The 25574-nt window shown below is 39.4% G+C and overlaps 1 protein-coding gene across 1 annotated transcript; it reads right to left on the bottom strand.

Moving 5' to 3' along the window:
* Positions 1-9679: 9679 nt before the first annotated feature.
* pcdh8 (protocadherin 8) lies at positions 9680-13366 on the bottom strand. The gene is made up of 4 exons (XM_044217838.1): positions 10891-13366; positions 10686-10756; positions 10308-10441; positions 9680-10169 (listed from the first exon to the last, which is right to left on the bottom strand). The coding sequence occupies exons 1-4, from the start codon at positions 13252-13254 to the stop codon at positions 9820-9822; spliced, it is 2919 nt and encodes a 972-aa protein (XP_044073773.1). The 5' UTR covers positions 13255-13366; the 3' UTR covers positions 9680-9819.
* Between the last annotated feature and the right edge of the window lie 12208 nt (positions 13367-25574).

Below are 25574 nucleotides of genomic sequence, written 5' to 3' on the forward strand. Positions count from 1 at the left end.
TTTTGAGGTACTTTACTTGAGTATTTCCATTTTACCTTATACTTCTACTCAACTACATTCCAGAAGGAAATATTGTACTTTTTACTCCACTACATTTATCTGACAGCTGGAGTTACTAGTTACTTTTCAGATTAAGATTTTGCAAACAAAACATATGCTCAATGTATATAATATGATAGTTATTGATTAAACTATCCTGCATATAAAGTAGTTAAAATTAGCTCCACCTCAACCATCTGTATAAAAATGCTGGTTGTGTTTTAATGCTTCAGTAATAATATTCTAATAATATGACAAATACAACATTATATCACTCTGAAAGAGATCATTATGCCCAACAAGTACTTTTACTTTTGATACTTTAAGTACATTTAGCTGATAATACTTTTGTACTTTTACCTAAGTCAAATCTTGAATTTAAGACTTTTACTTGTAATAGAGTATATTTCATAGTAGAATTGCTACTTTAACTACTTTACCTGCATACTTCTTCCACCACCGTCTAGTGTAGCTTCAGAGGCTCCAGTAACAATTTCCTGCTCAAATTTCAAAGCAAGCTCATCATAGGAATATCATATAGTATTTTTAAGTCTAAAATTTTGACTCAGGCTTTCAACAAGGATTGGTTCAGCTCAGTTGAAGGATTTTTTTCTGCCTGACAAGCCTATTGTAATCTCAGAACATCTCGCTAAAGTTTTCTAGTCACAGGGAGTCAGCACTTACCACAAACCATTCACCTTAAGATCTGCACTGGTACACCCTAAAGACAGGACTCAACTCAATTTGCTGATGAAGACAGATGCAATTGAAAGCTCTGGAAAATGTACCTAGAATTAAGATTATTTTATCAAACTATTTGAAGGTAGTTTTTGAGGAGGGCTACATGATCCCCAGAAACAACCTGAAAATATAGCTTATAATAAATGTGCTCTCACTTAAACTTTGAAGAAGACAACAAGTTATGGACCTCTTTTTTTACAAGTCATTGTGCTTTTTCATTGTGTAAGATTTAAAGGAATAGTTTGACATTTTGTGAAATATGTTTTCTTACTTTTGTTGCAGGAGCCTAGAATAAAAGATTGGCACGACTCTCATGTCTGTGGAATAAGGTTGGAGCTGGAGCCGTGAAGTGATCAACTTAGCATAATGACTGGAAACTGGGGGGAAACAGTTAGCCTGGCTCCGTCCGAAGTCAAAAAATATGCTTACTAGCCCCTCTAAAGCTCACTAATTAACACAGTGTGTTAATTCTTCTGTGCAGCATCTTCACTGGTTGCCTGGTAACCTCAATGATCATAATTAATGAGCTTTACAGGTGCTGATGGACATATTTTTAAGCTTTGGAAAGATAGGCTAGCTGTTTCCACCTGCTTCCAAGTCTTTATGCTAAGCTAAGCTAATTTCCTCCTGGCTTCAGCTCCACATTTAAAGCACAGACATGAGAGTGGTATTGATATTTTCATCTAACTGAAATCTAAATCTAAAATGAAAGCAAAGGGCACTTCCCAAAATGTTAAACTATTTCTTTAAGAATCATATAAAGCAGAATGTAAAGCCTGTGTATTTATTTGATGGGACTTTGGGAGTGCACAACTTCAGAATAAACTTAACCAAGACATATAAATGTTTAAATCTATTTTCATCTGTTTTCTCAAACCCTGCGAACTGTATCGAAGAGTGAGTTTGATTTGTGCCACAAAAGATCCATATATTATCAAGATAAATATAACATGTGTGCCAGTTTATTTTGGGGGCTCTGTCTAAATTTCACTGAGCTGAATCTAGTGCACAGTCTCATGAAGGTTGTGCCAGATGCCGCGCCTCAACTCTTAACTCAAGTGTCCCACATACAGTGTGAGAGAATTGCTGGTTACACTGCTCTTAGGACTGGCAGAGAAGCAGCAGGTTAGAGGAAAAACACCTCCCAGGAGAAATGATTCAAGGTATTGGAGAGCCAGAGAGCCGAGTAAAGTGAATGCAATTTCAAAGGGGAAATAATGGAGGTCATGGTGTTTGATGTTCCTATGCTAGCCATGAAAATGACTTGTTGATGATGGAATCAATCACACCTCCATGGCACTGAATGTTAATGAAGATATGTTTAGTTGTTTGTTTTTTTGCATTTTTAATAACAGTGAACATCAAACCTAGCCATCCATTGCTCCAGACAGAATGAATAGCAGTTATCTGCAGCCATGCGGGGTGATATCAGCTGACTGAAGCAATAATATCTGAAATGTGACGGGTGTTTTTTTGTGTGCTGTTCTGCTCTTGTGTTTTTGTTGTGATGAGTGAACACAAGGTCAAACTGGAGTTTATCCTCTGATATCACCTGCCAGTCCAGACAAACGAAATGCTCACTCAAGGTGACATTACTTTGGTTCTGTACTCAGCGTGCCACTACATCTTTCATTTCCTGTGAGCTAAAATTTACAACTTATCCTTTGACAGGAGGAGTAAACATTTCTAGTATGACCCAGGCTGTGATCTTCCTGGGTAAAGAAAAGAAAACCTGCCTCATCCTCTATGATCCTTGACAATCCCAAAGAAAACAATAAACAAAGCACTTTTTGTTTTTATATATTTTAAATATTAGACATGAGTCAAAAGCCCTTGAAAAATGGCTATAAAATTTCAGGGTATTAAAGAATCAAACTGAGTATACAACAGTACGATAAATTCATTATCAGATGTGTGATGTTGACAATGACTAAATTTCTGTATTCGGTGTGGGATTACTAGAAGGTGGGAGCCATGGAGCGAACAGTGCTTACATAATTCGATGGAAAATGTGATAATAGATAGTTACAATAGCAGTGTGATTTAGGAGAGCTCATGACATTCCTTATTCTTTCTGCAGTGGCACTTTATCTCAGCCCGGGAAAGTTATTTAGTATGCAATGGATCAATCACCATCCTCAAAAAGTCATTTAAATTAACTTCTCGGGCAGATATCTATCCAGCAAAGCGGCCAACAGAGGCAAGGGACTATCAGAAAATTAAAAAGGACATAACATTTTTCTGTGTGAAATAGAAATGGAACAAAACTGAGCGAAGCATCGGCTATGCAAACATTCCAAGATGTTCCCTAACAGATTGCTCTTTTTTTTGTCTTTGAAGGTTTTTCTTCCAAAGTCCAAACAATGAGGAGCAGACTTTTTCTCACATACAGGGCTCATCATCCTCATTCTGACAACAAATGCATTCTTTCTATTGACAACTGGACCAGCAGTCTGTTGATTGTGTCCAATAGCATGCCACTGATATGGTAGTTGTCAAAACCATGACAGCTAAATTCATTTTTCAGTGAAACACTGTCCATCTTATTAATTCGTAATAAGAACTGAGGGTAAAACTACTGCATTGAGTCTGGCTCAGTCTCTCCTTTTGAATTAAGAGGAGTCCAAAGTGAATGTTTGATTCTTACTAAATAAAAATAAGCCAATGGCCATGCAGTGCATGTCTAATTGCAGATGAAGCATCAAATTAAAATGTCAGGGACTAGTTGGAGAAGCAATGGTTGCAGAGTTAGTGTTTAAATGTTTGTTAGAGATTATGCCATTTTCAAGGAAGGTGTAATTTGTGCAGCAGTATTACCAGAGCAACACCATGTTATTAGTTTTGACAATTCTCAGTCATGTTAATGTCGGGAAGGAAGGAAGACAGCATGCCACCTAGTGGGATGTGAATAACCCATATATCTCACCACCAATTAGTATTAGGCTGTACTGTAAAGTGACAGGAAACTAATTCATAAATACTGTAGCAACATGAAAGAGGAGGGAAGCCATCCACAGAAGAAAAATAAACTGTCAGTCCCTTACAGATAGGGGAACATCAACAGAGCCTTTCCAATTACTTCAAGGTTAACTGTGAACCACTAATAACTTCAGGGAACCGGAGAAACAAAACATTGTTAGCTAATTACATAAGAAAGTCATTTAGACTGATTGATGCAACATATTATTCTGTGCTCCCTCTCTTTCTCTCACTCTCGCTCTCTCTCTCTCTTTCTCCCTCTTTCCATTCCTCTCTCTCCCTAATTTTCTCTTCCATATACCAGAGAACAGCATAAAGGCTGTGTTTCCTTTGGCAGCTGTCTCTATGACGGCCCACGCTGACACAATGAGACACTCTCCCGGCTCAGCAGTAAACCACAATCAACTGGTGAACAACTGGCACAGATTTATCATCATCAGCTCAGGACCAAAGCTCTATGTGTGAGCTGACACACTCTACAGATAGAAAACTGCAGGCACTGCCATCCCTGTTTAAGACAGAGGTCAACCAGTCTGTTACTGAGGTGGGAAAGCAGCAGTCACTCCATGTGTACATTTATGCAATGATATACTAAATTAATATTCCTATGGTTGTCAGCCTGATGAGATGAAGCATTCTGTTTTTTGAATTGGTTTATATAGACACCATATAACAAAGAGGCTCAAAGGGAAATCGTTTATGTTTATTGTTATATTTTGTTGCCTCTTCTGTCACTGAGGTAACATTCAAAATACTCTGTTCAATCATGCGTGCAATGGTATTTATTATTTATATAGATACATAATAACAGCTCACACTGAATACAAGCCCAATTGGGATTTGAGCTTTTGTTGTACAATATTGTGTTTATGCTCAATAAGAATGTGAATTAGTTGTCCCCAGTGTTTTTATGGAATCATGAAAATGATTTACAGTGAAGGCAAAAACTAGAATATTAATTTGTTTCCATACTGTGTGTGGGTTTGGTTCTAGGTTCTGTTTAAGATAAAGATTAAAGAATATGTTATTCATGATTCGCAGATGTGCTTCAACTGAAAATGAGCCCTCGATGGTCTGATTGACGAAGCCCCTCAAAGTGTACTCATCCTTTGTTTGTTCACCAGACTTGAATGCAACATATCCTCAACCTGATGCCACCCTGGATTGAAAAATTTAATGGAAAACAGCCCTTAATGAAATTATGTAAACAGGACAATACTGCTTGTCACTGAAAGCACTAGCCATACAATGAAAGAACACATCTGAAGTAGCAGTGAGAATGTAAAAGTACTGACACATTATTGCTACATTACATGATGTTACTGTTGAACACAGGTTTTCTGTGACACTCAGTAGAACTCCATTAAAAGCTGACGTTTTGTAATAGCATAGCAAGAGCTCGTGAATTACACTCCCCTGCTTCAGCAGAGAAAGATTTTCAAGTAGCAATAAAAAATTAACAATAGCAGTCATAATAGCAATAAATAAAATATGCTTTTTATTTTATTAAATCATATTGTTCTTTTCACATTTTAGCCAGGCTGCTGTATATAAAACTGTGACCCGTAAGTGCAAATGATGTTTGGGTAGCCAGTAATTTTTTGAGTTTGCATAGCATGACGTTTCCCCCTAGTGGTATAAGAAGTAAAATAGAACACATACATTGGTAAGGTTGGTTAGTCCTGCTATGGACTACATACAGTATATATGTAAATAACAGGTGAGTCTAAGTAAGTTTACTTCACCTGTATGAATCTATGTTTGCGTCACAGTTTGCACAATATTCTACACAGAAACAAAACACAACAAATGATGAGTGATTTTTGGATAGATATTATATAGTAGCACAACTTGAATGCTGTTCCAACATCACCTGTAGTATATTAATAAAGTTATTAATGAATGGCTTCCATTTTCACTTGTCTGGGACTGTTTTGAACATTTATAAATTTAGGAAATACCTACAATGATAATGTAAAAACAGTAATGATTGATGGGGCAGTTAGAAGACTTCTGCATCACATCATCTGACATTTCCTTTGAAATGGGTTCCTTTTACTGTGATGAACTGATGTTAGTCGTACTACTTCTCTCTCTTTGTCATTATCTGTTTCTGACTTTTGAGATGCAAAAGAAATCTAGCACATCATGTTGAAGCAGTAAATAAATCAAATCAATCAAATTAAATTCTTAAATTCAAACATCAAGCACAAGCAAGCACAGATGTCTAGAGAGAATGTCACACAGAACCTCATTGTTCATTTAAAAAAAAATCTTTATCTAAATCATGTTCGTATCCTTGTATGCTCAGAGGACTACTATTAGTGGACTCCAAAAAGAAGATACAGAAGCACTATTGTTTGTGTTTTTGTTTTATGTATCTTGAATTTATTTCAAATGTCTATTCATAGCTAAAGTTGCTTCCAGATTTAGAACAGAGTGGACAGACATAACTACAACATGTTCAATCTTGCACTCTTTAATAATAGTGCAGTAATAGTTCTGTGGCTAGCCTTAAACAAAACACATGGTTTACAGTAGGTTGTATTCTGGTACTTGATATCCACAGTCATGGCAAGTCCTAGTTATCAATTACACCCATCTCCAGATTCCCATAAAAACATTACAGCTGAAAGACAAAGCTTAAATAAAGATAAAATGAGCAATTTATTTGGCCATCCATATTCCGAGTAGTCTATATTTCTTAATGTCTGTGACTTAATTCAGAATTTTTTTGCAATTTGCCAAACCCTTCCTTACTTAAAGTAAAGGTCTACTGTAATCTAGTTTTTGCAAATATTACAAATGCAACCAGACATTTAAAGTCTACAAAATAATCCATAACAGCATGTTTTCAACATGCCAAAGTTCATGTGCGACAAGGTAGCTATATACTATACAGATAAAACAATACAATTCAGAATCAAAATAATAACTGGGATTAAAAAGCGAGTAAGCATATTTTCCAAAATATTGAACTATTCCTTTAAATTACTTCTAACATCTGTGCTGGCCTGGTCTCTGTCTGTCAGTGATCAAACATAGCTCAAAATGTAAACTTGTGTTTGTAAGTTTTCTTTCACAATACATGTACACGTTGAGGTGTCAAAAGACTAAAGTAGAGGTCCCTCCAGGCCCTCACACTGGATGTTGTAGCTACAACATACTGTATGTTTAGACAGTAATTACAGAGGGATGACACAAAGCCCCAGTGATAACATCCCATAATTTAATGGAAACTGTTGCTTTTGTCTTCCACATATGTCATATTTTAACTATCCTAAAGCATCAGACATTATTGTGGGAGTGAACTCGGTTTGATATAACTTATAAATGAAGCAGACAACATCTTAATGGGAAATGAACATAGATGCAACTTCTCCTTCTAGACAAACTGTCAAGTGGAAAATAAATGGTGTTATTTTTTCACAAACCAGCCCCACAATTCAAAGCATCCAAAAGTCAATATCCACACCTGGCACTTGAGACAAAGATGAAGATGAGGTGCGGGTAGTACAAAACATTGTATTGTGGGACGGGCCTGAAGCACACAAATGACATTGATTCAGAAAGGTTCCATCTTTACACAGTTGGTACACTGGGGACTTGTGTCTTAAAGTTGAAATGCTAAGAGGCCATAACAACATAATCACAGTCATACAGTTAACCATTTGTCAAAAATAGACCTAACACCAACAAGGTTAGTAATGACGTGTGCAGATCTGACTCATTTGTCAGTGGACTACTGATGAGCTGAAAACCGGCTCTAAAACACTCATTTTCTATTACCTGGGGAGATTTCAAATGTGCTGTAAGAGCTGCTGCAGGACATCAATATGATCCAACCCATTTGGATATAAATGAACACAGTGTCTGCCAGCAATGGCTTTTCAAACAGATACACATTTTATACCAGACTGTGCAGACGAATATACCTTGTGGCACAAATTGTCAGATCAATGCACAACTATTTGACCTACAAGGAGCACATAAAGCAAAAATGAAGGGAATAGTGTATTGATTAATAAATGCATTTTTCCTCTCTGTACAATTGGCTATCTGTCAGACCAGTGCACATCACTGGGGACACAAGTATGACCTTCTTTCTTATTGCTTGACTTTTGTACCCCACACCCTCGAATCCTCAGTGGACCTTATGCCTAAAATAAAGTTAATAATTTTGCAATTTACAAACTGTAGTGACTTTGCAGACTAGAGGTATTTAATAAAAAAAAGGTGATCAAGACAACTTAAATAGGGAATATAGTTTTTGAACATTGTCCTCTATCCATGAGGCGTATTGTGGTAACGTGAGAGATCTCTGTTTAGTGCTTAACAGTTATGTAAAAAGGCATCTAATCCACTCTATTCCAGCTTTTATCACAGCTATCAAAAGCTAAAAAAGCAGGTATTTATGCTTATGCAAATGAGCACTGCTCTTAGCCCCCTTTTCCTGCAGATGAACAGAAAACAGAAAAAAAAATAATGGCTCAGTCTGCCATCAGCTTCCACTGATAGCTCTTCCTTGGCAGCAGTTTTGGAACCTATTTATTTTCTCTTCAGGACGGGCCCTTAGATGGCTATTATGTAGTTTGTAACATCCCTTTACTCTTGCCTCATTTGCTTTCATACATCACAGGCTCATTTAGAGTGACCTTAAAAATAATGAGGACAGAACACTGTGACAAACTTGTGTGCATGAGCAGATGCAAATCAGCAGGTATTTCATATTGTTTAAAATGTATGTTTTCAGTTTGCCTTTCAGTTACTCAACTTGAGAGCAGATTCTTAAATGTTGATGAAAAGCAATATTAAAGCACGTCTGCACATTTGAAGTTGTTGATGAAAACCCATTGACTTCCCCATGGACATCATCCCTTGATTGAGAGATTTATTTAATTGATTTTATCTTGCATAATTCAGTTACAGACTTTTTTTGCATCTGTGTGTCCTGGATTTGCTTTCATAAAATTCTGTTGATGCTCTAATTTGGGAGATGTAAGTTTAAAAAAAATGCAAATCTTGTATAATTTGAATGCTACAGCTACATACAAAAGCTCAACAGCTGATAACCAGTATTCAGGGTGATGGTTGTCAGTGTTGGTTATGGTTTTTAACCTCATCAATGTCTCATCAATAAATAATTTGGGATCAGATACAGTTTGCACTTGCCCTACATATTCATAGTTGAATTAAACTTAATAATAGTGACCAGCTCTGCAAATATGACAGTAAAGCTACCACTGACCATATCAGTTTCAGAGTATTCAAAGGAAGAGTCACATGAGAAAACTGTATTTCATCCTGTGTATATTTTGTCCCATACTTTCTTGGCAAATACAGCTAAGTTTCTATACAAGAGCTAAACATTTGCTCCTCATAGCAACAAATGTCAGGCAGGAATTTGTCAAGCAACCTACTACGCGTTCTACTGTGTTGTGTACAGTGATGTAAATTATTTAGAAGAGTTGAAGCAGGAGTGACAGCACCCAGCCTGATTTTGTAGGAATAATGGTTTATACTTTATTTTCCACTTGCCTACCAGCTCTACTCTCTCATTTGCATGCAAGAAACTCAACCGAGCAACATAGGAGTCTTCAAATCCAGTCTCCCAGGTAATGGAGCAGCTTGAGATTTTACATCTGATCATCACTGACTGGAGTCTTGATCATGTAAACTGGGGGAAGAGTTCTACATGTTTACAAATCCAGACTTGAGTTTCCACTAGCAAGGGAATAATATTTAATCTTTAAAATGCAATATTTCTCAATTGAATTGATTTACTGTCTGATCTCACTATATAAGTCATGTCATTTGAAAAAATTGTTAAATAAAATACATTTTTCATTATTTCAATCACACTTCATTGAAAAAAGAAACACCAGTGTGCATCATATAATAAAGGATACTGAAACTCAAATAATGTAACATGAATAAACATAATATAATAATTCCTTTAAACTGAAACAAATATGTACACCTGTTAAACATATAGAAATAACGACTTTACAAATGTTTACATTGTCCAGGTACATCTCAATTAGCTTATCAACACAGTTTTTAAAAGATAGTTGCAACCTCTAATGCCGTAGCCACAGTTACAATATTTGGACTCTGCTTGTGGATTTCAGCACCTCCAACACCAGCCTCACGCTGTTGCTGAGGGAAGTGAGAAGGGAGGGTCCCGGTCCTGGAGAAGGATTGCATGCTGCTCCTTGATTTTGGCCGATTTGTGCCATAACCAGAGTCCTTCCAAGAGTGGGGATAGCCATGAGGATTGTTGAAGACTGGTGCTGGGGAGAAGCCGATTGTGTATGCATTCTCTCTGAGGGCTCTGAAGCTCTGTGGTGGAATTGCACAGTAGGTGCCTTGGCAATCCCCAGACAAGCTGTTAGCAGCACTGGATGAACCTGAAATAAATGTGATAAAAAAAAGGATGAGAAATTGTTGATGCAGATATTACATTACCATCATTTATCATTTATGTCATTCTGGTGAATATTTATGTTTAATTCAGTAGTGTGTGATGTCAAAACTTCAAAACGCACTTTTTAGCCTTGGCTGGAAGGTACTGAAGTTCTTCTTGCCTCCGTCGCCACTGATATCAGAGTCACTGTCATTAAAGTCACTGTCCCCTTTGCCACTGTCCTTCACGCTCAGCTGGTCGGTGTTGCCAATGCCACTGCAAATAAAATCAACAGATACAGTATGAGCCACCACTGCACCACATTAGCTTGATTATTGATGTCTTTTTTTCACACACAAGGCCTGTATCTATCCTACCCATCTAACCTCATTCCACAGAAATGCCACAAGCAACAAAATGCATGCATGGCGCATGTTAAGTATCCTCTGTGTTCAGTGAGATTTGACTGTGAATAAAGCATGTCCTATCTGAGAAAAGAAATTACATTTAGTTGTCTTACCTCACTTGCAAGCAGTATTTGTCACCTTGCCACACAGATGTTGCTTGGAAATGCTTGGAGGGCAGGAACATCTAAGAGAACAAACAAAATGACAGCAGAGAGCTTAGTTTCCATTTCTGGCACAAAGATCAAGGCAGCACTTGGGAACATCATATGCATATGAAAATAAAAGATGAAAAAATAAATACTCTTGTAGTTGACTAACCTTTGTCTCTGAGTCACCACTCCTCTCCTCATACAGGCAAGAATCATCCAGAGGCAAAGAGGTTCTCTCGTGGAAGAAGCCTCGTTGGCCGGTGTATATGTTCGGTTCTGTTGAGCCCAGCATGGGCATGGGCCTGCCGTCAAACAGGCTGTGATGCACTTCTCTCTTGGGGCCACGGTTTCTGCCCCCACGGCTGAGTTTGCACGTGACAACAACAACCACTATTGCAATCAGCAACAACACGCAACCCCCACCAAGCATAATAATGACAATTAGCGAGCCGTCCAGGGTGGTGCCTTCTCCGTCACTAGACCGCAACACAACGACAACTTGGTCTTCAGAGGGCTCTGTGTCTGAGATGACAAACCTAATAGTTGCACTGCTAGAGAGTGGGGACCTGCCATTGTCACTCACGGCGATTTTCATTTCCAGCATGTCTCCAATTTCAGCTGTCAGCCATTGTTTTAAAGCAATCTCTCCTGTGTCTTTGTTCATTATGAAAAGCTTTGGGTCACCTTGTACAATTTGGTAGCAGAGCTCGCCATTCACTCCCTCGTCCTCATCTTCAGCTGAGACGCGAAGAGCAAGATAGCCGGCAGGTGCATTAAAAGGCAGAAGGATATCAGCAGAGTCATTCAGAAGTACAGGGAAGGTGAAGTATGGATAATTGTCATTTTGATCCACAACTTTAATCCTGATTGTTGATGTGCTTGAAAGAGAGGGGGAACCTCTGTCTTCAGCTTGGATGACCAACTCAATCTGCTGAAGAGTCTCATAATCAAAAGACCTCAAAGTATACAAAGACCCTGAGAGTGAGTCCACAGAAACATAAGTGGACACTGGAGATCCTCCTGGCACCTCTGCATCTATGAGTTTGTAAGACACTTTGGCATTCTTTCCCACATCAGGATCTCGGGCAACAACAGTGGTTACATACGAACCAGGAATATTATTTTCCAGGACTGAAACTTCATAAAGTGACTTGCTGAAGAGAGGTGGGTTGTCATTCTCATCTGTTACACGGATGGTATACTGTCTGACAGTTTTGAATGGTGGGCTTCCCAGGTCTTCTGCAACCACAGTCAGGTTATACTCTGGGATCTTCTCTCTGTCTAAAGTAGTGCTGGTAATAATCATGAAAGAGTCCCCATATGCCTGCTGGAGGGTGAAATGCTCGTGCCCGAGCAGGCTGATGCGCACGTACCCGTTGGAGCCAGAGTCCCTGTCCGAGGTGCTGATCAGAGCCACGAAACTCTCCGCAGCTGCAGCTTCTGTGATGTAGGCGACTCCATCGCTGCTGGAGGTCATCGGTTTGATGCTGATTTCAGGTGCATTGTCATTCACGTCCACGATATCTATAACAACTTTGCAGCTGGATGGGACAGAGTTCGCGCCTGCATCTGAGGCTTTGATGTTCAGCTCGTATGACCTCCTTTTCTCAAAATCAACCAGCGCCTTCAAGGTCACGTCCCCGGAATAAGGGTCAATGTGGAAAAGGCGTCCAGTTTCTGGTGATAACCCGTCAGCAAACGCGTACATCACCTCACCGTTAATACCGTCATCGGGGTCAAAAGCGTGCACTTTGAGAACTCGGTGACCTATCGGAGAGTCTTCATTCAGCTCAACCTTCAGCGAGCTGTGTTCAAACGTCGGGCTGTTGTCATTAAAGTCCAGCACTTTGATATTTACAATCATTGACCCGGACTTTGCAAGCACTCCACCGTCAGTTGCAGTGACTTCGATTGTGTAGGAGTCCTCCATCTCCCTGTCGAGCGCCTTCACCAGCACCAGTTCAGCAAACTTCACTCCATCCTCCCGATCGCGCACTTCAATGGCAAAATGAGTAGAGGGAGAAATGTTGTAGCTCTGAATGTAGTTTTCACCCACGTCCTGGTCGAGAGCAATCTGCAGTGGGAATCTTGAGTCCAGGGGAACATTCTCCACTATCTCCAGGTCTGTCTCGTTGCGCGGAAAGTGAGGAGAGTGGTCGTTGATGTCTTTTACCTCGATCTCTACGTGGATGAGTTGAAACTTTTCTCTGGAGAAGGCCACAATGTCGAAGGTGATGAAGCAACGCGGAGACCTGGGGCAGAGCTGCTCTCGATCAATTATTTCTGCAACACTCAGAAGTCCGTCACTCTCCCTCATTTGAATCACAGAAGAGTTGTTTTCTTGCATGAAGCGGAAAGATGTGTCAGGGTCATCAGCTGGATCAATCTTTAAATCTTGAGACAAATTTCCTATTTCCGTCCCGGGCGCATCCTCTTCATAGGTGAAATACCTTGTGGTTGTACACTGAACAGTGTATACAAATAGAGCAAGCACCATGCACAGTCCAACTCCTGAAATCTTGCAAAATCCCATGTTGAGGGGTTACAAAATGCTGCTCACAAAAGTCATAAATTATGCAAACAATCCACCGCTTGTGCTATGTCAGGACAAATCACAACTGTGTCAAACTCTGACTTTGCTGTGAGACTATAAGCCCCGATCTATGCAAATAGCTTGCCCCATCGACCAATGGCCTTCCAGAGGTCCACCAACAGGGAGGCATTTGGTTCTGCAGCAAACTGCTGTTCACTTTTGTGGGTGCAAATGGTTTATTAGACAAACTGTTTGTGGAGCTTCAATCAGGCTGATAACAGTGTTGCTTAAATAAATCTGCACATGGCAATTAATTAACTCACTAAATCACTTAGAGGACTGTATTGAATAGGACTACATGCCATCTGAGGAAGTTGAAGTCTACATGTTGAAAGCCTGAAGGATTGATTGGGTGGGTCAGTCAGTAACAGGAAATCATGCAGAAGCTGGGGTGGAAAGAGATAAAAATGCAAGAGAATAAACCCACATGTCAATGACATTATAATTGCTGTCAATATCTGCAAAAAGTAGGACTCACATCAAAAACTATCATGAGCATCATTGGTACCTAAATGTAGTTTTGCTTTGCTGTACTTCTGCTATTTTTTCAAAATGTGAGGTTGAAGAAGTTCTGACAAAGCGCCAAAATAATAAATTTGAAAAACTCAACAGCAATGTCTCTTTCCAGAAATCATGACCTGGTTACTCAAGATAATCCACAGATTTGTTGTGAGCAGTTTCATGTAGGAACTATCGGTAGAAAGAAAATAGTTCCTACATGAAACTGCTCACAACAAATCTGTGGATTATCTTGAGTAACCAGATCATGATTTCTAGGTAAGAGGAAAAAATATGTATTTTTGATTTTGGAGTGAACTGTCACTTTAAAGTATCAAAATGAAAGCACTCATAATGCAGAAAGACTGCTTCCAGAGTGTTCTGTTATATACATTATACTATTGGATTGTTTTATTGATGCATAAACGTGTGAGCTGCATTTCAATGTTGTAGTTGTAGAGGTGTAGCTAGGTTTTAACTCTCATATATTGCTGGGTCTATAATCTATAACAGTGCATCATATTTTAAGTTTATCATCTAACTAGCTAACTAGTAACTATGTCAGGTAAATTTAGTGGACTAAAAAGTACAATATTTCCCTCTGAAATGTAGAGGAGTAGAAGTATAATATGGCATAAAATGCAAATACTAAAGTAAAGTACACATACCTAAAAATATACTTCAGTACAATGTACTTAGTCACTTTCCACCAAATGCAAAATAGGAAACTGGAGAAAACATCTAATAATGGAGGATCCCAGAGCCTGATGACTTTCATTGTTATTCATATACACCTATGTATAATAATCACACAGTCTTATCAAAACCCTTACCCTGACATTTAGGCTTAATAAAACCCAAACTATGAATCCATAAATATTTACTTTATTACTCCTTTTTCTCACAATCATATCTTTCCATGTAAACATTGCCCACAAATAATCTCCATAATTAAGGAAAAGCAGAAATCTCTCTTTTTGTTGTGCAACCATAGACACTGTCTCATCTGTTCAAATAACAGAGGAGGAATTTCAATATAATGCGGTAAAGAAAACCCACAAAGCCAGACAAGTGTCATTTGATTAGTGTTGTGTTTTGGACATCAACAATGTTAATTACATATAGAATATCAGTGTAGCTCCGCGTTAATGGAAAAACCTGACTGTATAATCAAGGCCATCTGTATTTTAATAAACATTCAAATGCACTTAATTTACCATTTTCAATAATAGCTCTAAAACAAGAGCCTTGGAAGTCAGAAGAATACAGGAGAATATAGAAGTCAGGAGAATAAACTACATTCAAAGAATCCCCTCTCACCTCAAATACACAGACACACACACACACACACACACACACACACACCACCAACAGCTCCCAAAGTGATAACAAAAGACCTTGAGTCAACCAGACCTTTGTCAAACATATGGGTGATTACCTTGTGTTGATTAAAAGGTGTGTATGGTACTTCAAAGGGCTCTTGACACCTCACAAAAGTTTGGGTTAAATCTGTCTGAGCCCCCAAGAGGGCACATACAGGAAGGTGTTAAAAAGCACACAATAAACAACCACAGAGACCAGAGATACTTGTGATACTGTGTCAGCGATAGATGATAAGGAGCTCTGTGCTGCCATATTCAAAGTGTTATACAAGCCCAATTTAGCTTATTTAATAAATGTCCATCCATCCATCCATCCATTTTGTGCCACTTATCTGGGGCCAGGTCGTGGTCACAGCAGGCTAAGCAAGGTATTCCAGATGTCTCTCCTCCAGCAGTGTTTTCCAGCTCCTCCTGGGGGATCCCAAGCCAGATGAGATAGCAACTCCCTCCCAACCCAGAGGGAGCATTCCACAGTTTTGCATTTCCCCCCTTTTTAAAAATGGGGACCACCATATCGGTCTGCCATTCTGCAGGCACTGTTCTCAACCTCCATGCGACGTTGAAGAGTTCAATGTGTGTCAGCCGAGACAGCCCAACAAGGTCCAGAGGCTTCAGCATCTCGGGGCGAATCTTATGATCTACGGAGGGCCAAGACACCAATGACCCCGGTTTCCATCCAGGGGGTCAGTGTGGACATTGTGGAGGACTACAAATACCTGGGAGTACACTTAGACAACAAACTGGACTGGACCAAGAACACTCAGGCTGTTTATAGGAAGGGCCAGAGCCGCCTCTATTTTCTGAGGAGGCTGAGTTCCTTCAACATCTGCCGGACGATGCTGAAGATGTTCTATGAGTCTGTGGTGGCCAGTGCTATCCTGTATGCTGTTGCATGCTGGGGCAGCAGGCTAAAGGTAGCGGACGCCAACAGACTCAATAAACTGATCCGCAAGGCCAGTGACATTGTGGGGGTGGAGCTGGACTCTCTGGCAGTGGTGTCAGAGAGGAGGATGCTGGCCAAACTACATGCCATCTTGGACAGTGTCTCCCACCCGCTCCATGACGTGCTGGTCAAGCAAAGGAGCACCTTCAGCGGAAGACTCATCCCACCAAAAAGCACCACAGAGCGCCACAGGAAGTCATTCCTGCCTGTGGCCATCAAACTATTTAACTCCTCCCTCTAAGGGTTAGTCTGTTTGACCCTAGGTCACTAAACTGGACATTGAGCATTACATCTCCGCCATAATTAATAAAATTGTGCAATATTCTGTGTAATACCTCCGTGCAATATTAGTTTTCCCCTTGTTAGTTTTTTCTTATTTATTGCTACTGAAACTATATACCTCAATTACTCTTCGACAGTACATGCACCTCCGCTTATTAATATTATTTATTACATAAGGAGTTACATTGTATTTTAGACTGTACTTTCATCACCAACCAGTAAACCCACTTGGTACTTGACACTTAGTTTATCTTATACTTATACCGACAGGATACTTAATTTATTTCTGACCTGGTTTATAGTGTTTATTTTTTCTAGTACTTTCTCCTGTGTGCACTGACGTAAAGACGAGCTACTGTAACAAAGAGTTTCCCTACGGGGATCAATAAAGTATTTCTGATTCTGATTCTGATTCTGATTATCTACACCTGGTGCCTTGCTGTCGAGAAGCTTCTTAACTACCTCAGACACCTCTGTAACTGACATGGGTGAGGTTTCCCCTGAGTCTTCAAACTCAGCCTCCTCCACAGAGGACGTGTTGGTTGGGTTTCAGGAGTTACTCAAAGTGCTCTTTCCAGCACTAAATTATATCCCCAGTCAGTTCTTCTCCCCTGCTGAACACTACCTGAGCCAAGCCCTGCTTTCCCTTCCTGACAGTTTGCCAGAACTTCCTTGAGGCCAACCGAAAGTTCTCCATAGCCTCCCTGAACTCCACCTGTCTGCTGCTTCAGAAGACCACTGGGCCAACCAAGCCTGAAAGGCCTCCTTCACTGCTAACGTCCACTAGCAGGTTCTCGAGTTGCCGCCACGACAGGCACCAACGACCTTCTGACCACAACTCTGAGCAGCCGCCTCCACAATGGAGGCTTCGAAACATGGTGTTTGTTATGACCAGTCCACGACTAGCAGAGCCCAATAACAAAGCACCACTCAGGTTCAGATCGGGCAGGCCATATTTAGTATATGTGAAAATCAATTTTCACAAATAATAAATGTGAAAACTGATTTTCTTTTTCAGATAATGTTGCCTGTTATTCTTGGCAAGCATACCAGGCAGTGTGAACAAAGACCAATAACAAAATGTTAAAACACTTTCTAGCAGAGTAGGCCAATTTATAATGCATGCTATTGAAAGCTGCAGTATTTACATATAACTTGGAACGTGCTTCAGAAGTGGATGTTCAGAGTTTGTTCTAAAATCAACAAGGCACCAAACCAGCAAGTGGTTTTCCCAAATGCTGAAGCTTGTATTATGCCACAAATCATTAAATCAACTTAAATTAACTTAAATCGTTAATCTCAGAAGTGCAACAGCATTGCATCATCACTTGTGGTACTCAACTTTGAGTGATAAATATTCTTGAGCGTAAACAACAAATGTTGCCACTATCACTCGTAATCTACTCCTTTCTTGGTTATTTTTATTTGCTCTCTATCTCTATTTTCATACTTTGTTAAAAACAAGATCACGCTGAACATATGAACACTGAGCCAGAGGGGGATCAAACATAAGATACTTTTCTGCCATTACCAGACACACAAAGCCTTCAGCACAAAAGTCCCATGCTGGCTGGGTGTTGAAATCCAGGATTTTATGGCTATGAGGAGTCAGAAGGTAATGCAGAATTATTAGCTAAATTAGTTGTTTGCCACTAAGAGGATTACGCTTTAATCTTATGAAATGTCTCACACACTTAACCACTTTGTGTTGCAACAGTTTCAAGGTAACAACTGAGCAGCTGTAGATGACAATATTTCAGTCTAAAATGAAAGCCCAGACGTAATGATTAAAACAGCAGCTGTACAGGTAGTGATGTCATTTTCAATTGTGATTTTCGTTATGTATCCTATGTTGTGTTTGAGCTATAACTGCCTCAAAGTATTTTTCTGATCAATACATCACTACAAGGTCACCAGAGGTCTGACCACAAACAAAGCCTGGCTAACACAGGAGTGATACTTGTTTGTCACTTAAGTCAGGTGATTAATGCAGATCACGGCTTGATTAAGACGCCTGTGATGACAGTAAGAGCATTACAGCAGATTAATGGGTTTGGCCATCTGTTCTCGCACTGAGGTGATTTTAATTAATGGTAAGAATATTGTTAATCTTGCCTTGGCAGTCAACATCACAGTAATCACAATAATGGTCAGAAATCAGCCTGATGTCAGTCAGCCTTTGACATCACTTGAAGGCCATTTGAAGACTGTGCCTTCTGCACCTCACACGCCACCAGGTAGGAAGGCAGGAAAAGCATTTGGTGACACTGGGAGCAGTAATGCTGGTAATCCTGGCATATGCCACTGGGAACAAATGTCTCAAAGGAACACCTTTTGGATAACAGCCACCATGTCACCCACTGCTTGAAAATTGTCAGCCAGTTTTTTTTTTTTTTTTTTTCATTTTCATAGTTTCCAGGTTCCCAGTTCTCAGTAAAATACTTTGAGATATGGTAAAATGCTTAAAAGGCATTATAAAAATGTTATTTTTGACATGCTTATCGTTTTTTATTTTGTATGTTTTACAGTCTTATTTTGTGGGGATTTTTTTTAGCAATGTCAAAATATTATTGAGTTATAGTGACCAACAGGTGACCTGGGAACAAAAACAAGTTTTATTTATGAGTTTTGGTTTGTCTGGGTTTATTCTGTCATAAAACTGAATAAATCATATACCTGCACATTTATACACAATACACAAAAAGACAAAGTGGCACAGAAACAGGGTAGAGCCACGTACAGTACATACAGGAGTGAACATAAGACAAAAGACAAAATGAGTATGAAGCACAAACAAGCTATCGTGCATAAAACTAAAACATGACACAAAATAAAAACACTAATCAGCTCTGTTGTCAGTCGGTGACAACAAGAGAGACTGCTGTGTTACATGTTACACCAACTACTTAAATGACATTTTGTAACCATAGGTGTTGCATGCTGTCACAGATACTGCATGTAATATGGTTTGAATATTAAAGAGATTCACTGTACATATTGTGGTACCTGGCCATTTAATAATTTATATGCACTGCTGCTAAATACCTAAATGGGTTCTTTTTGATAATAATACAACCTTGAAGAGAGACAGACTTGCATTCATGACACAACTTTATTAAATTTAGATAGGCACAGACTTTTTGCTAAAGCTGGAAACTCATCCAGCCATTTTCAGGCCGGGCCCTTATCAGTTTCCTCATCTCACTTTAACCTTAGGTGCTCTAATGAACTGGGGGTATACATGTCACTTCTCTGGCCGTGAGGGTCATGTGGAGGGTTTAATCTGGGCCATTTGGGCTGTCTGAAAGGCAGATAAAACAAGATTATCCTGTGCTTGGTATTGGCCCTTGGTGAGACGAGAGGGTGGAAGCATGTGAGCAGCAGCTGTGGAGGTGCCAAATACTCAGACTGGCTAGTGGTCTCTGTTGCTTTTGGCACCTCCTGTGGCGTTGCAGGCATAGATAACCCCCCAACCACAGCTCATCCTCACAGCTCTCCAATTGATTACAACTGGCCAAATGTTTAACATACTGTCCCTAATCACACTTAACATTCTGTCACAATATGCTCCTAAATAGCTTTTAGGACCATATAAATCACATAGGTACTTGTAGCCTTGATGTTATTAGGTCTAATTGTTTTTCTTCCTGTTAGTTTCCTTTTTTTGCCTCAGCTCTGTAACTAATGCATTCAGATCATTTCAGGAGGGATGAAATCTGTTTTGCACAGCTACTGAATTTAGGACATGTGAGGGGCAACTTAAAAAGATGTATTTGTAAAACAAAGATCAATTATGGAAATAAATGCATAACATAAGAAAATCATAAAAATGCCTCACTATTTTATGATAAATTAATTAGTCTATTAGGGCCAAGCATGAATAATGTACTGTTTCCCTGTAATAAGATCTCAGTGGACTCTACATGTTTTAAACAAATCTAGAACATTAATATGGATGCCTTGTAAACATGTTTCGAGGATTTTTTCATGTTGGCCACAAAAGGCTGAGTCTATTAAGAAATTTGGAGAGACAGATTTTGTTGTTTAAATCTCCTAAAAGCCGAGGCAGATCAAAAGAGGCATTAGTATTCAGAGACAAACCATGTTTGGCTGAGGTTCCTCTACCCCCACTCAACTCCAACCATTCCCCACTGTGTAACTAATGCTTGCTGCCTGAGAACGATTGGAACAACAGTTGCTAGCTACACTTCAGTATGCATGAGCATTTTTGAATAAGCTTTGACCATATGTACAAACAGGTATGCTACTGCTGCACACAAGCATTTGTCATTATAATTTTAGCGCTGAGTGAAAAATAAAAAATCCTGTCTCACCAACGTTAACAAAATACCTGCTAAAGAATCATAATGACCAACAAAGCAAAACAGGTTTGGGTGTTGAGGCCAATCATTTCAAAATGGGGAGTCGACCCTAAAGGTTTGGATTAAAACCAGGGATAAGAGTGCCATCTACAGGTTGAAACTTTGCCATGTTAACATCAGATGACTTGCAAGCAATAACAAATCCTGAAAGCATGTGCACTTTTACACAAAATGCTTTTCACACCGACATAGATCATTAACTCTCTCACTAATAAATGATAAATCAATACCACCTGTTTGAGGGAACATGTAGTCCTGACAGAGGATCTAACAGGCTAATTAGAGCAGAGACTAGCAACCTCAAAGTAGTGCACCAAACAATTGGATTCTACTTAAAATCAGCTCCCCTCCTCTTAGTGTGAAGTGTGGCCTTGGTGTGTGCTTTATACTTTCTGTTGGTAAAGGATCCACTATGAGTTCCAATCCAATTATGATGACTACTTCACATTTCATGCTTCATATTGAATTCCACCGCCTTAAGCTACATAGATGAGGGCCCCAAAAGATCAGCAGGCCTGCACATTAACCTCCAGTGATATTCTGTGTGTGATGATTGCAGGCATATATTTGACTTGACATATCCCTATCCAACTTTCACTTTGATTTTCATTTTCCACGTCACCGCTGAACTGGTCATTGTAGATACTACAGCAATGAAAATCTCCTTGTTTCAGTGCGTCTGCAACGATGATGTACACACTTGCAATCCATATTCCCATGGCTTGTTGGCTGTTACTATATCAGGTAAGGTAAATAAGAATTTGCTTGGTAGCCCAGGCTGTGAATAAATTTGATTCTCTCTTGGGCAGTTATATTATTCAAAACAGGGAAGATTAAGTATAGCCTCCTTGCTTGTGTGTACACATGTAAAAATCTGTGTGCATGAGTATATTTATATGTGCCTCCGTGTGTGTGTGTGTGTGTGTGTGTGCATGTGTATGTCAATGCTAATTTGTGCCTTTTCAAGGACCATCTCCCTCTCCTCCTCTTCCTTGAATATATTTCACATCTCCATATTGCCATCCTAGAATGTCGCCTCCTTGAAGCAATTTCCTCTCAGCCATTATCTGATGGGTGAGAACTGCATCCTATTGGCAGGTGCAGATGACACTTGGGCTGGGCAGGAGCTGGCTGTTAAACGTGGGACTGGCTCCTTACCAAACTCCAGTCTGCCTGGTCCTGACAGCCCCCACAGGGCTGGCCACTGGGGGCGGACTGTTGGGCCAACTGGCCACTGAGGGGTGTAATCACTCCCTCTGACATATTTGGCACAAGCTATCCATTTACTCCACGACAGAAAGGCCTGTGTGAGCGTCTTGCTTAATCCTGTTTGGCCATGAGATGGCAACATTGAGGTGGGAGATACACATTTGAAACACTTCTTCATCCTACATATCATATAAGAGGCTAAATAAAGCAAGTAAGGATTAAAGAGTCAATTTATTAAAAACCTTGTGAAACAATCCAATCCAACACAATAGTAGAGTATTTCCATTTAATGGTCCTCTGTTATATTGTATTAGATTATATTTTGTTTACAAGGAGAACAAAATAACAGGAAATAAAATTTTATATAAAATGTAACACAATACCACCACAACATATGACCCAAAAATGACCAAAATAAGTAAACATGACACTTTATAAGCTTCACAAATAAAGTATAAAACCTGTTGCAGGGCTATTACATTTAATTGCATTATATTTAACAGTGGGAGGACACACACGCTGTGTATATCGTATATTAAGGGTATTCATAGATAAAAACTTAAAATGAAAATGGTTAAAGATGCCAAATAGACACGACACTACCTTATTTTTTTGCCTTTGCTCAAAAGAGTTTGCAATTAGGAATGCAAAAACTGCAACAAAGGCAATGAAGAGGATGCTTACGGTGTATAGTGTGTGTGTGTGTGTGTGTGTGTATGTGCACAAGTGCATGAGTGGAGCAGAGAGATAGATTAATGTTGAGGGGCATCAGCTTAGAGGATGTTTTGTTTCCCTACTGTGTGCCGAGTGCAGAGGGGAGTTAAGGGATTCCAATCTGGTCGTCGAGTCCTGCGGTGCGAAGAATGTTTGGAGTGTGCTTGGTGATAGCGGACTCCATTACGGGGCTGAGTCTCAGGGTAGCCTGCCATTGTGCCGGCAAGCGACGAGGTTAATCAGATCCCAGCTCTATTATGAATGCTTGCTATTTCTAAAGGGCTCTATGAATAGAATACTGTAAGCTCTCGTAAAAATGAATCTGGGCTCTGTGCTTTTACAGAACAAGGCCTGATAAAGAATAGTGTTGGTGTACATTTGAAGATATTCCACATTCTCCAGAGCAAAACCAAATGAGTGTTTTATGGGGGCCTAGTTATTAATTATCTGAGATTAAGAAATTCTCTTTCCAGCTTCGCAGCAATGTTTCCCATGTCTGCTTTGTTTGCTGTAAAGGGTGGACTATCTTAATTGATTTTTTAAGTGTTAAATTAATTTCATATTGTGAGTCAATGACATCTGATTGCAAAAATTGGCTAGTACGTTATCAGTCTCTGCTCATTAAACCAGGACACATTGCTAAACATACTTTTTAGGCTTTCTTTTGTTTTAGCAAAAGACTATATTTTAATTTTCACGAGCTATCCTGTATATTTGTCCGCTTAATGTCTTGTAGTAGCTCAATTAATAGCTTTGTTGATAATTTAGCATAAACCCTAACAGGGATTCATGTTCCCTACTTTTAACCCTTCACAGAAAAACACATATGTGTGTGTAGAGGTGTGGCAGTGCCATTGGACATGGTCATGTTTGGTTCCAGGATGCTGGAATGCACTGTTTGCTTTTCTTGGGCTGCTGTGAGCCTAACTCAACAAAACATCAGCAAAGGGAGGCACCTACTTGATAACACCACTGACATGCCTCTACTCAAACACTCAGCTGTGAATGTTATAGATTAGGAGCCTGGTGAATGGTGCTGCATGTCTGATGGTCTTGCAGATTTATGACAGTGTACCTGATGTCCTCTGTGCTAACCAGGGCTCAAAGCATTGATGATCACCCTGGACTATGGAATAAGAAAGGATACATCAGACTTTCTAATGTTTTATTGCTTTTACCTCTTTATTAATTTGCTTTTGCCCATTTTTTCATGTTCACTCTTGTCTTTTTATCTTTTTCATTTATCTGGTAAAGCACTTTAAAATGCAATTTGAAGAGTGCACTATAAATAAAAGGACATTATGAAGGCTACAATTACATAATGTGCTTTTGGGACTGAAAATATTTACCATGAATCACAATCCAACTCACAATGTAGCATGTCTGAGTAGAAAAGTGAATGAAGACGACAACAAGACACGACTTTTGGGAATATTACAAACAGGAGATTCAGCAGTCTGCCATCAAGACAACATACACTAACTGTGATTTAGAAAGCAATAAACGTACGCCTAATAGGACAGTTCACATTTCACACAATTTGTAGAAAATCTAATTTCTTTGTGAAGGCATAGAAGCTTAAATTCAACTAAGCTTTGCAGAACAACAGAGTACTATGGGAGGAAATGTTAACAGGCTAGACAGTCCTATCCTCAGCAAAGAGGTATTTAAGTAGTGAAGATGAAGTGAGATGGAAAATCTAATTTCCATAACAGAACAGGGAAAACAGTCTGGCAGAAGGTGTTTTTTTTCTGTTGAATTGTCAGAGCAATCATGGTCGAGCCACAACCAGGGCAGCACACTAAAAAAGGAGTGGGGTTGGGGCTCTTTCCCAAAACACATACAAATGAACTTGTACAATCTCATGCTTGCACACACACACACACACACACACACACACACACACACACACACACACACACACATGCAACAGTAGATACACATAGATGCAGGGATGCACAAACAGTGCTTAGTCTCAGAGGAGCAGACAGTGAGCACATTATGCAAACAGAGGCTTTGTGTGTATGGCGCCGAGCGTGCCTGTGTGTTGGAGAGAGAAATTAGACTGATTAAAAATCAGGAAAAAATCACAAACTGTTTGATGGATCTCCTAGGGGCTAATTAGTATGTTGAATCTTAAGACAAAAACATACTGTTCAACAAATCTGGAAATGTAGGTGCATTCATGATTTGTTTTTCTGAAATCTATTTTAAACATTGGACACATTTACATTTGAAATGCAAAGGGCAATAGAAATGTGCAATGCATTTCAATAATGTTATAAAGAGTACGGTCTAGACTTACTCTATTGGAAAAGTGCAATGAGATACCTTCTGTTATGTATTGTTGTTATATAAATAAAATTGAATTGAATTGAATTGAATTGAATTTCAGCAGCATCACATTTTTTATCCTCCACACAAACAATTTCTTTGCCATACCAAAGCTGAACGTGTAATGCAAGTCTCCTGTGTTCCTTTGGGGTATGAGTTATAGGAGTTACTATAGTATGGAGTGAAGTAGAGCGTATGGACAAAGAGCAGGGGTCAGTCAGTCTGCAAGAATGAGATCAACTTTCATGTTGAAACCCAGGTAACAGTGGAGTACATTTTGGTGCTTCAGGAGCAGGAAATGAACTATTGTTAGCGTTTCCATTGTGAGCTATGTAATAGAACGACTAGAGGAGCCTGCAGGAGCAAAATTGAAATGACCCTCCACACAAAACAGAATAAATATTTAATTCAAGCTGAAGAATAGACTATCCCAGAATGTTTTGTCCTTGACCATAAGCTGATCCCTGAAGATATTAGTTCAAGGGAGAGAACAATAATCAGCACACGAGCCAATTC

This window comes from Siniperca chuatsi, linkage group LG12 (assembly GCF_020085105.1).
Source record: "Siniperca chuatsi isolate FFG_IHB_CAS linkage group LG12, ASM2008510v1, whole genome shotgun sequence".
In the NCBI taxonomy this organism is placed as follows: domain Eukaryota; kingdom Metazoa; phylum Chordata; class Actinopteri; order Centrarchiformes; family Sinipercidae; genus Siniperca; species Siniperca chuatsi.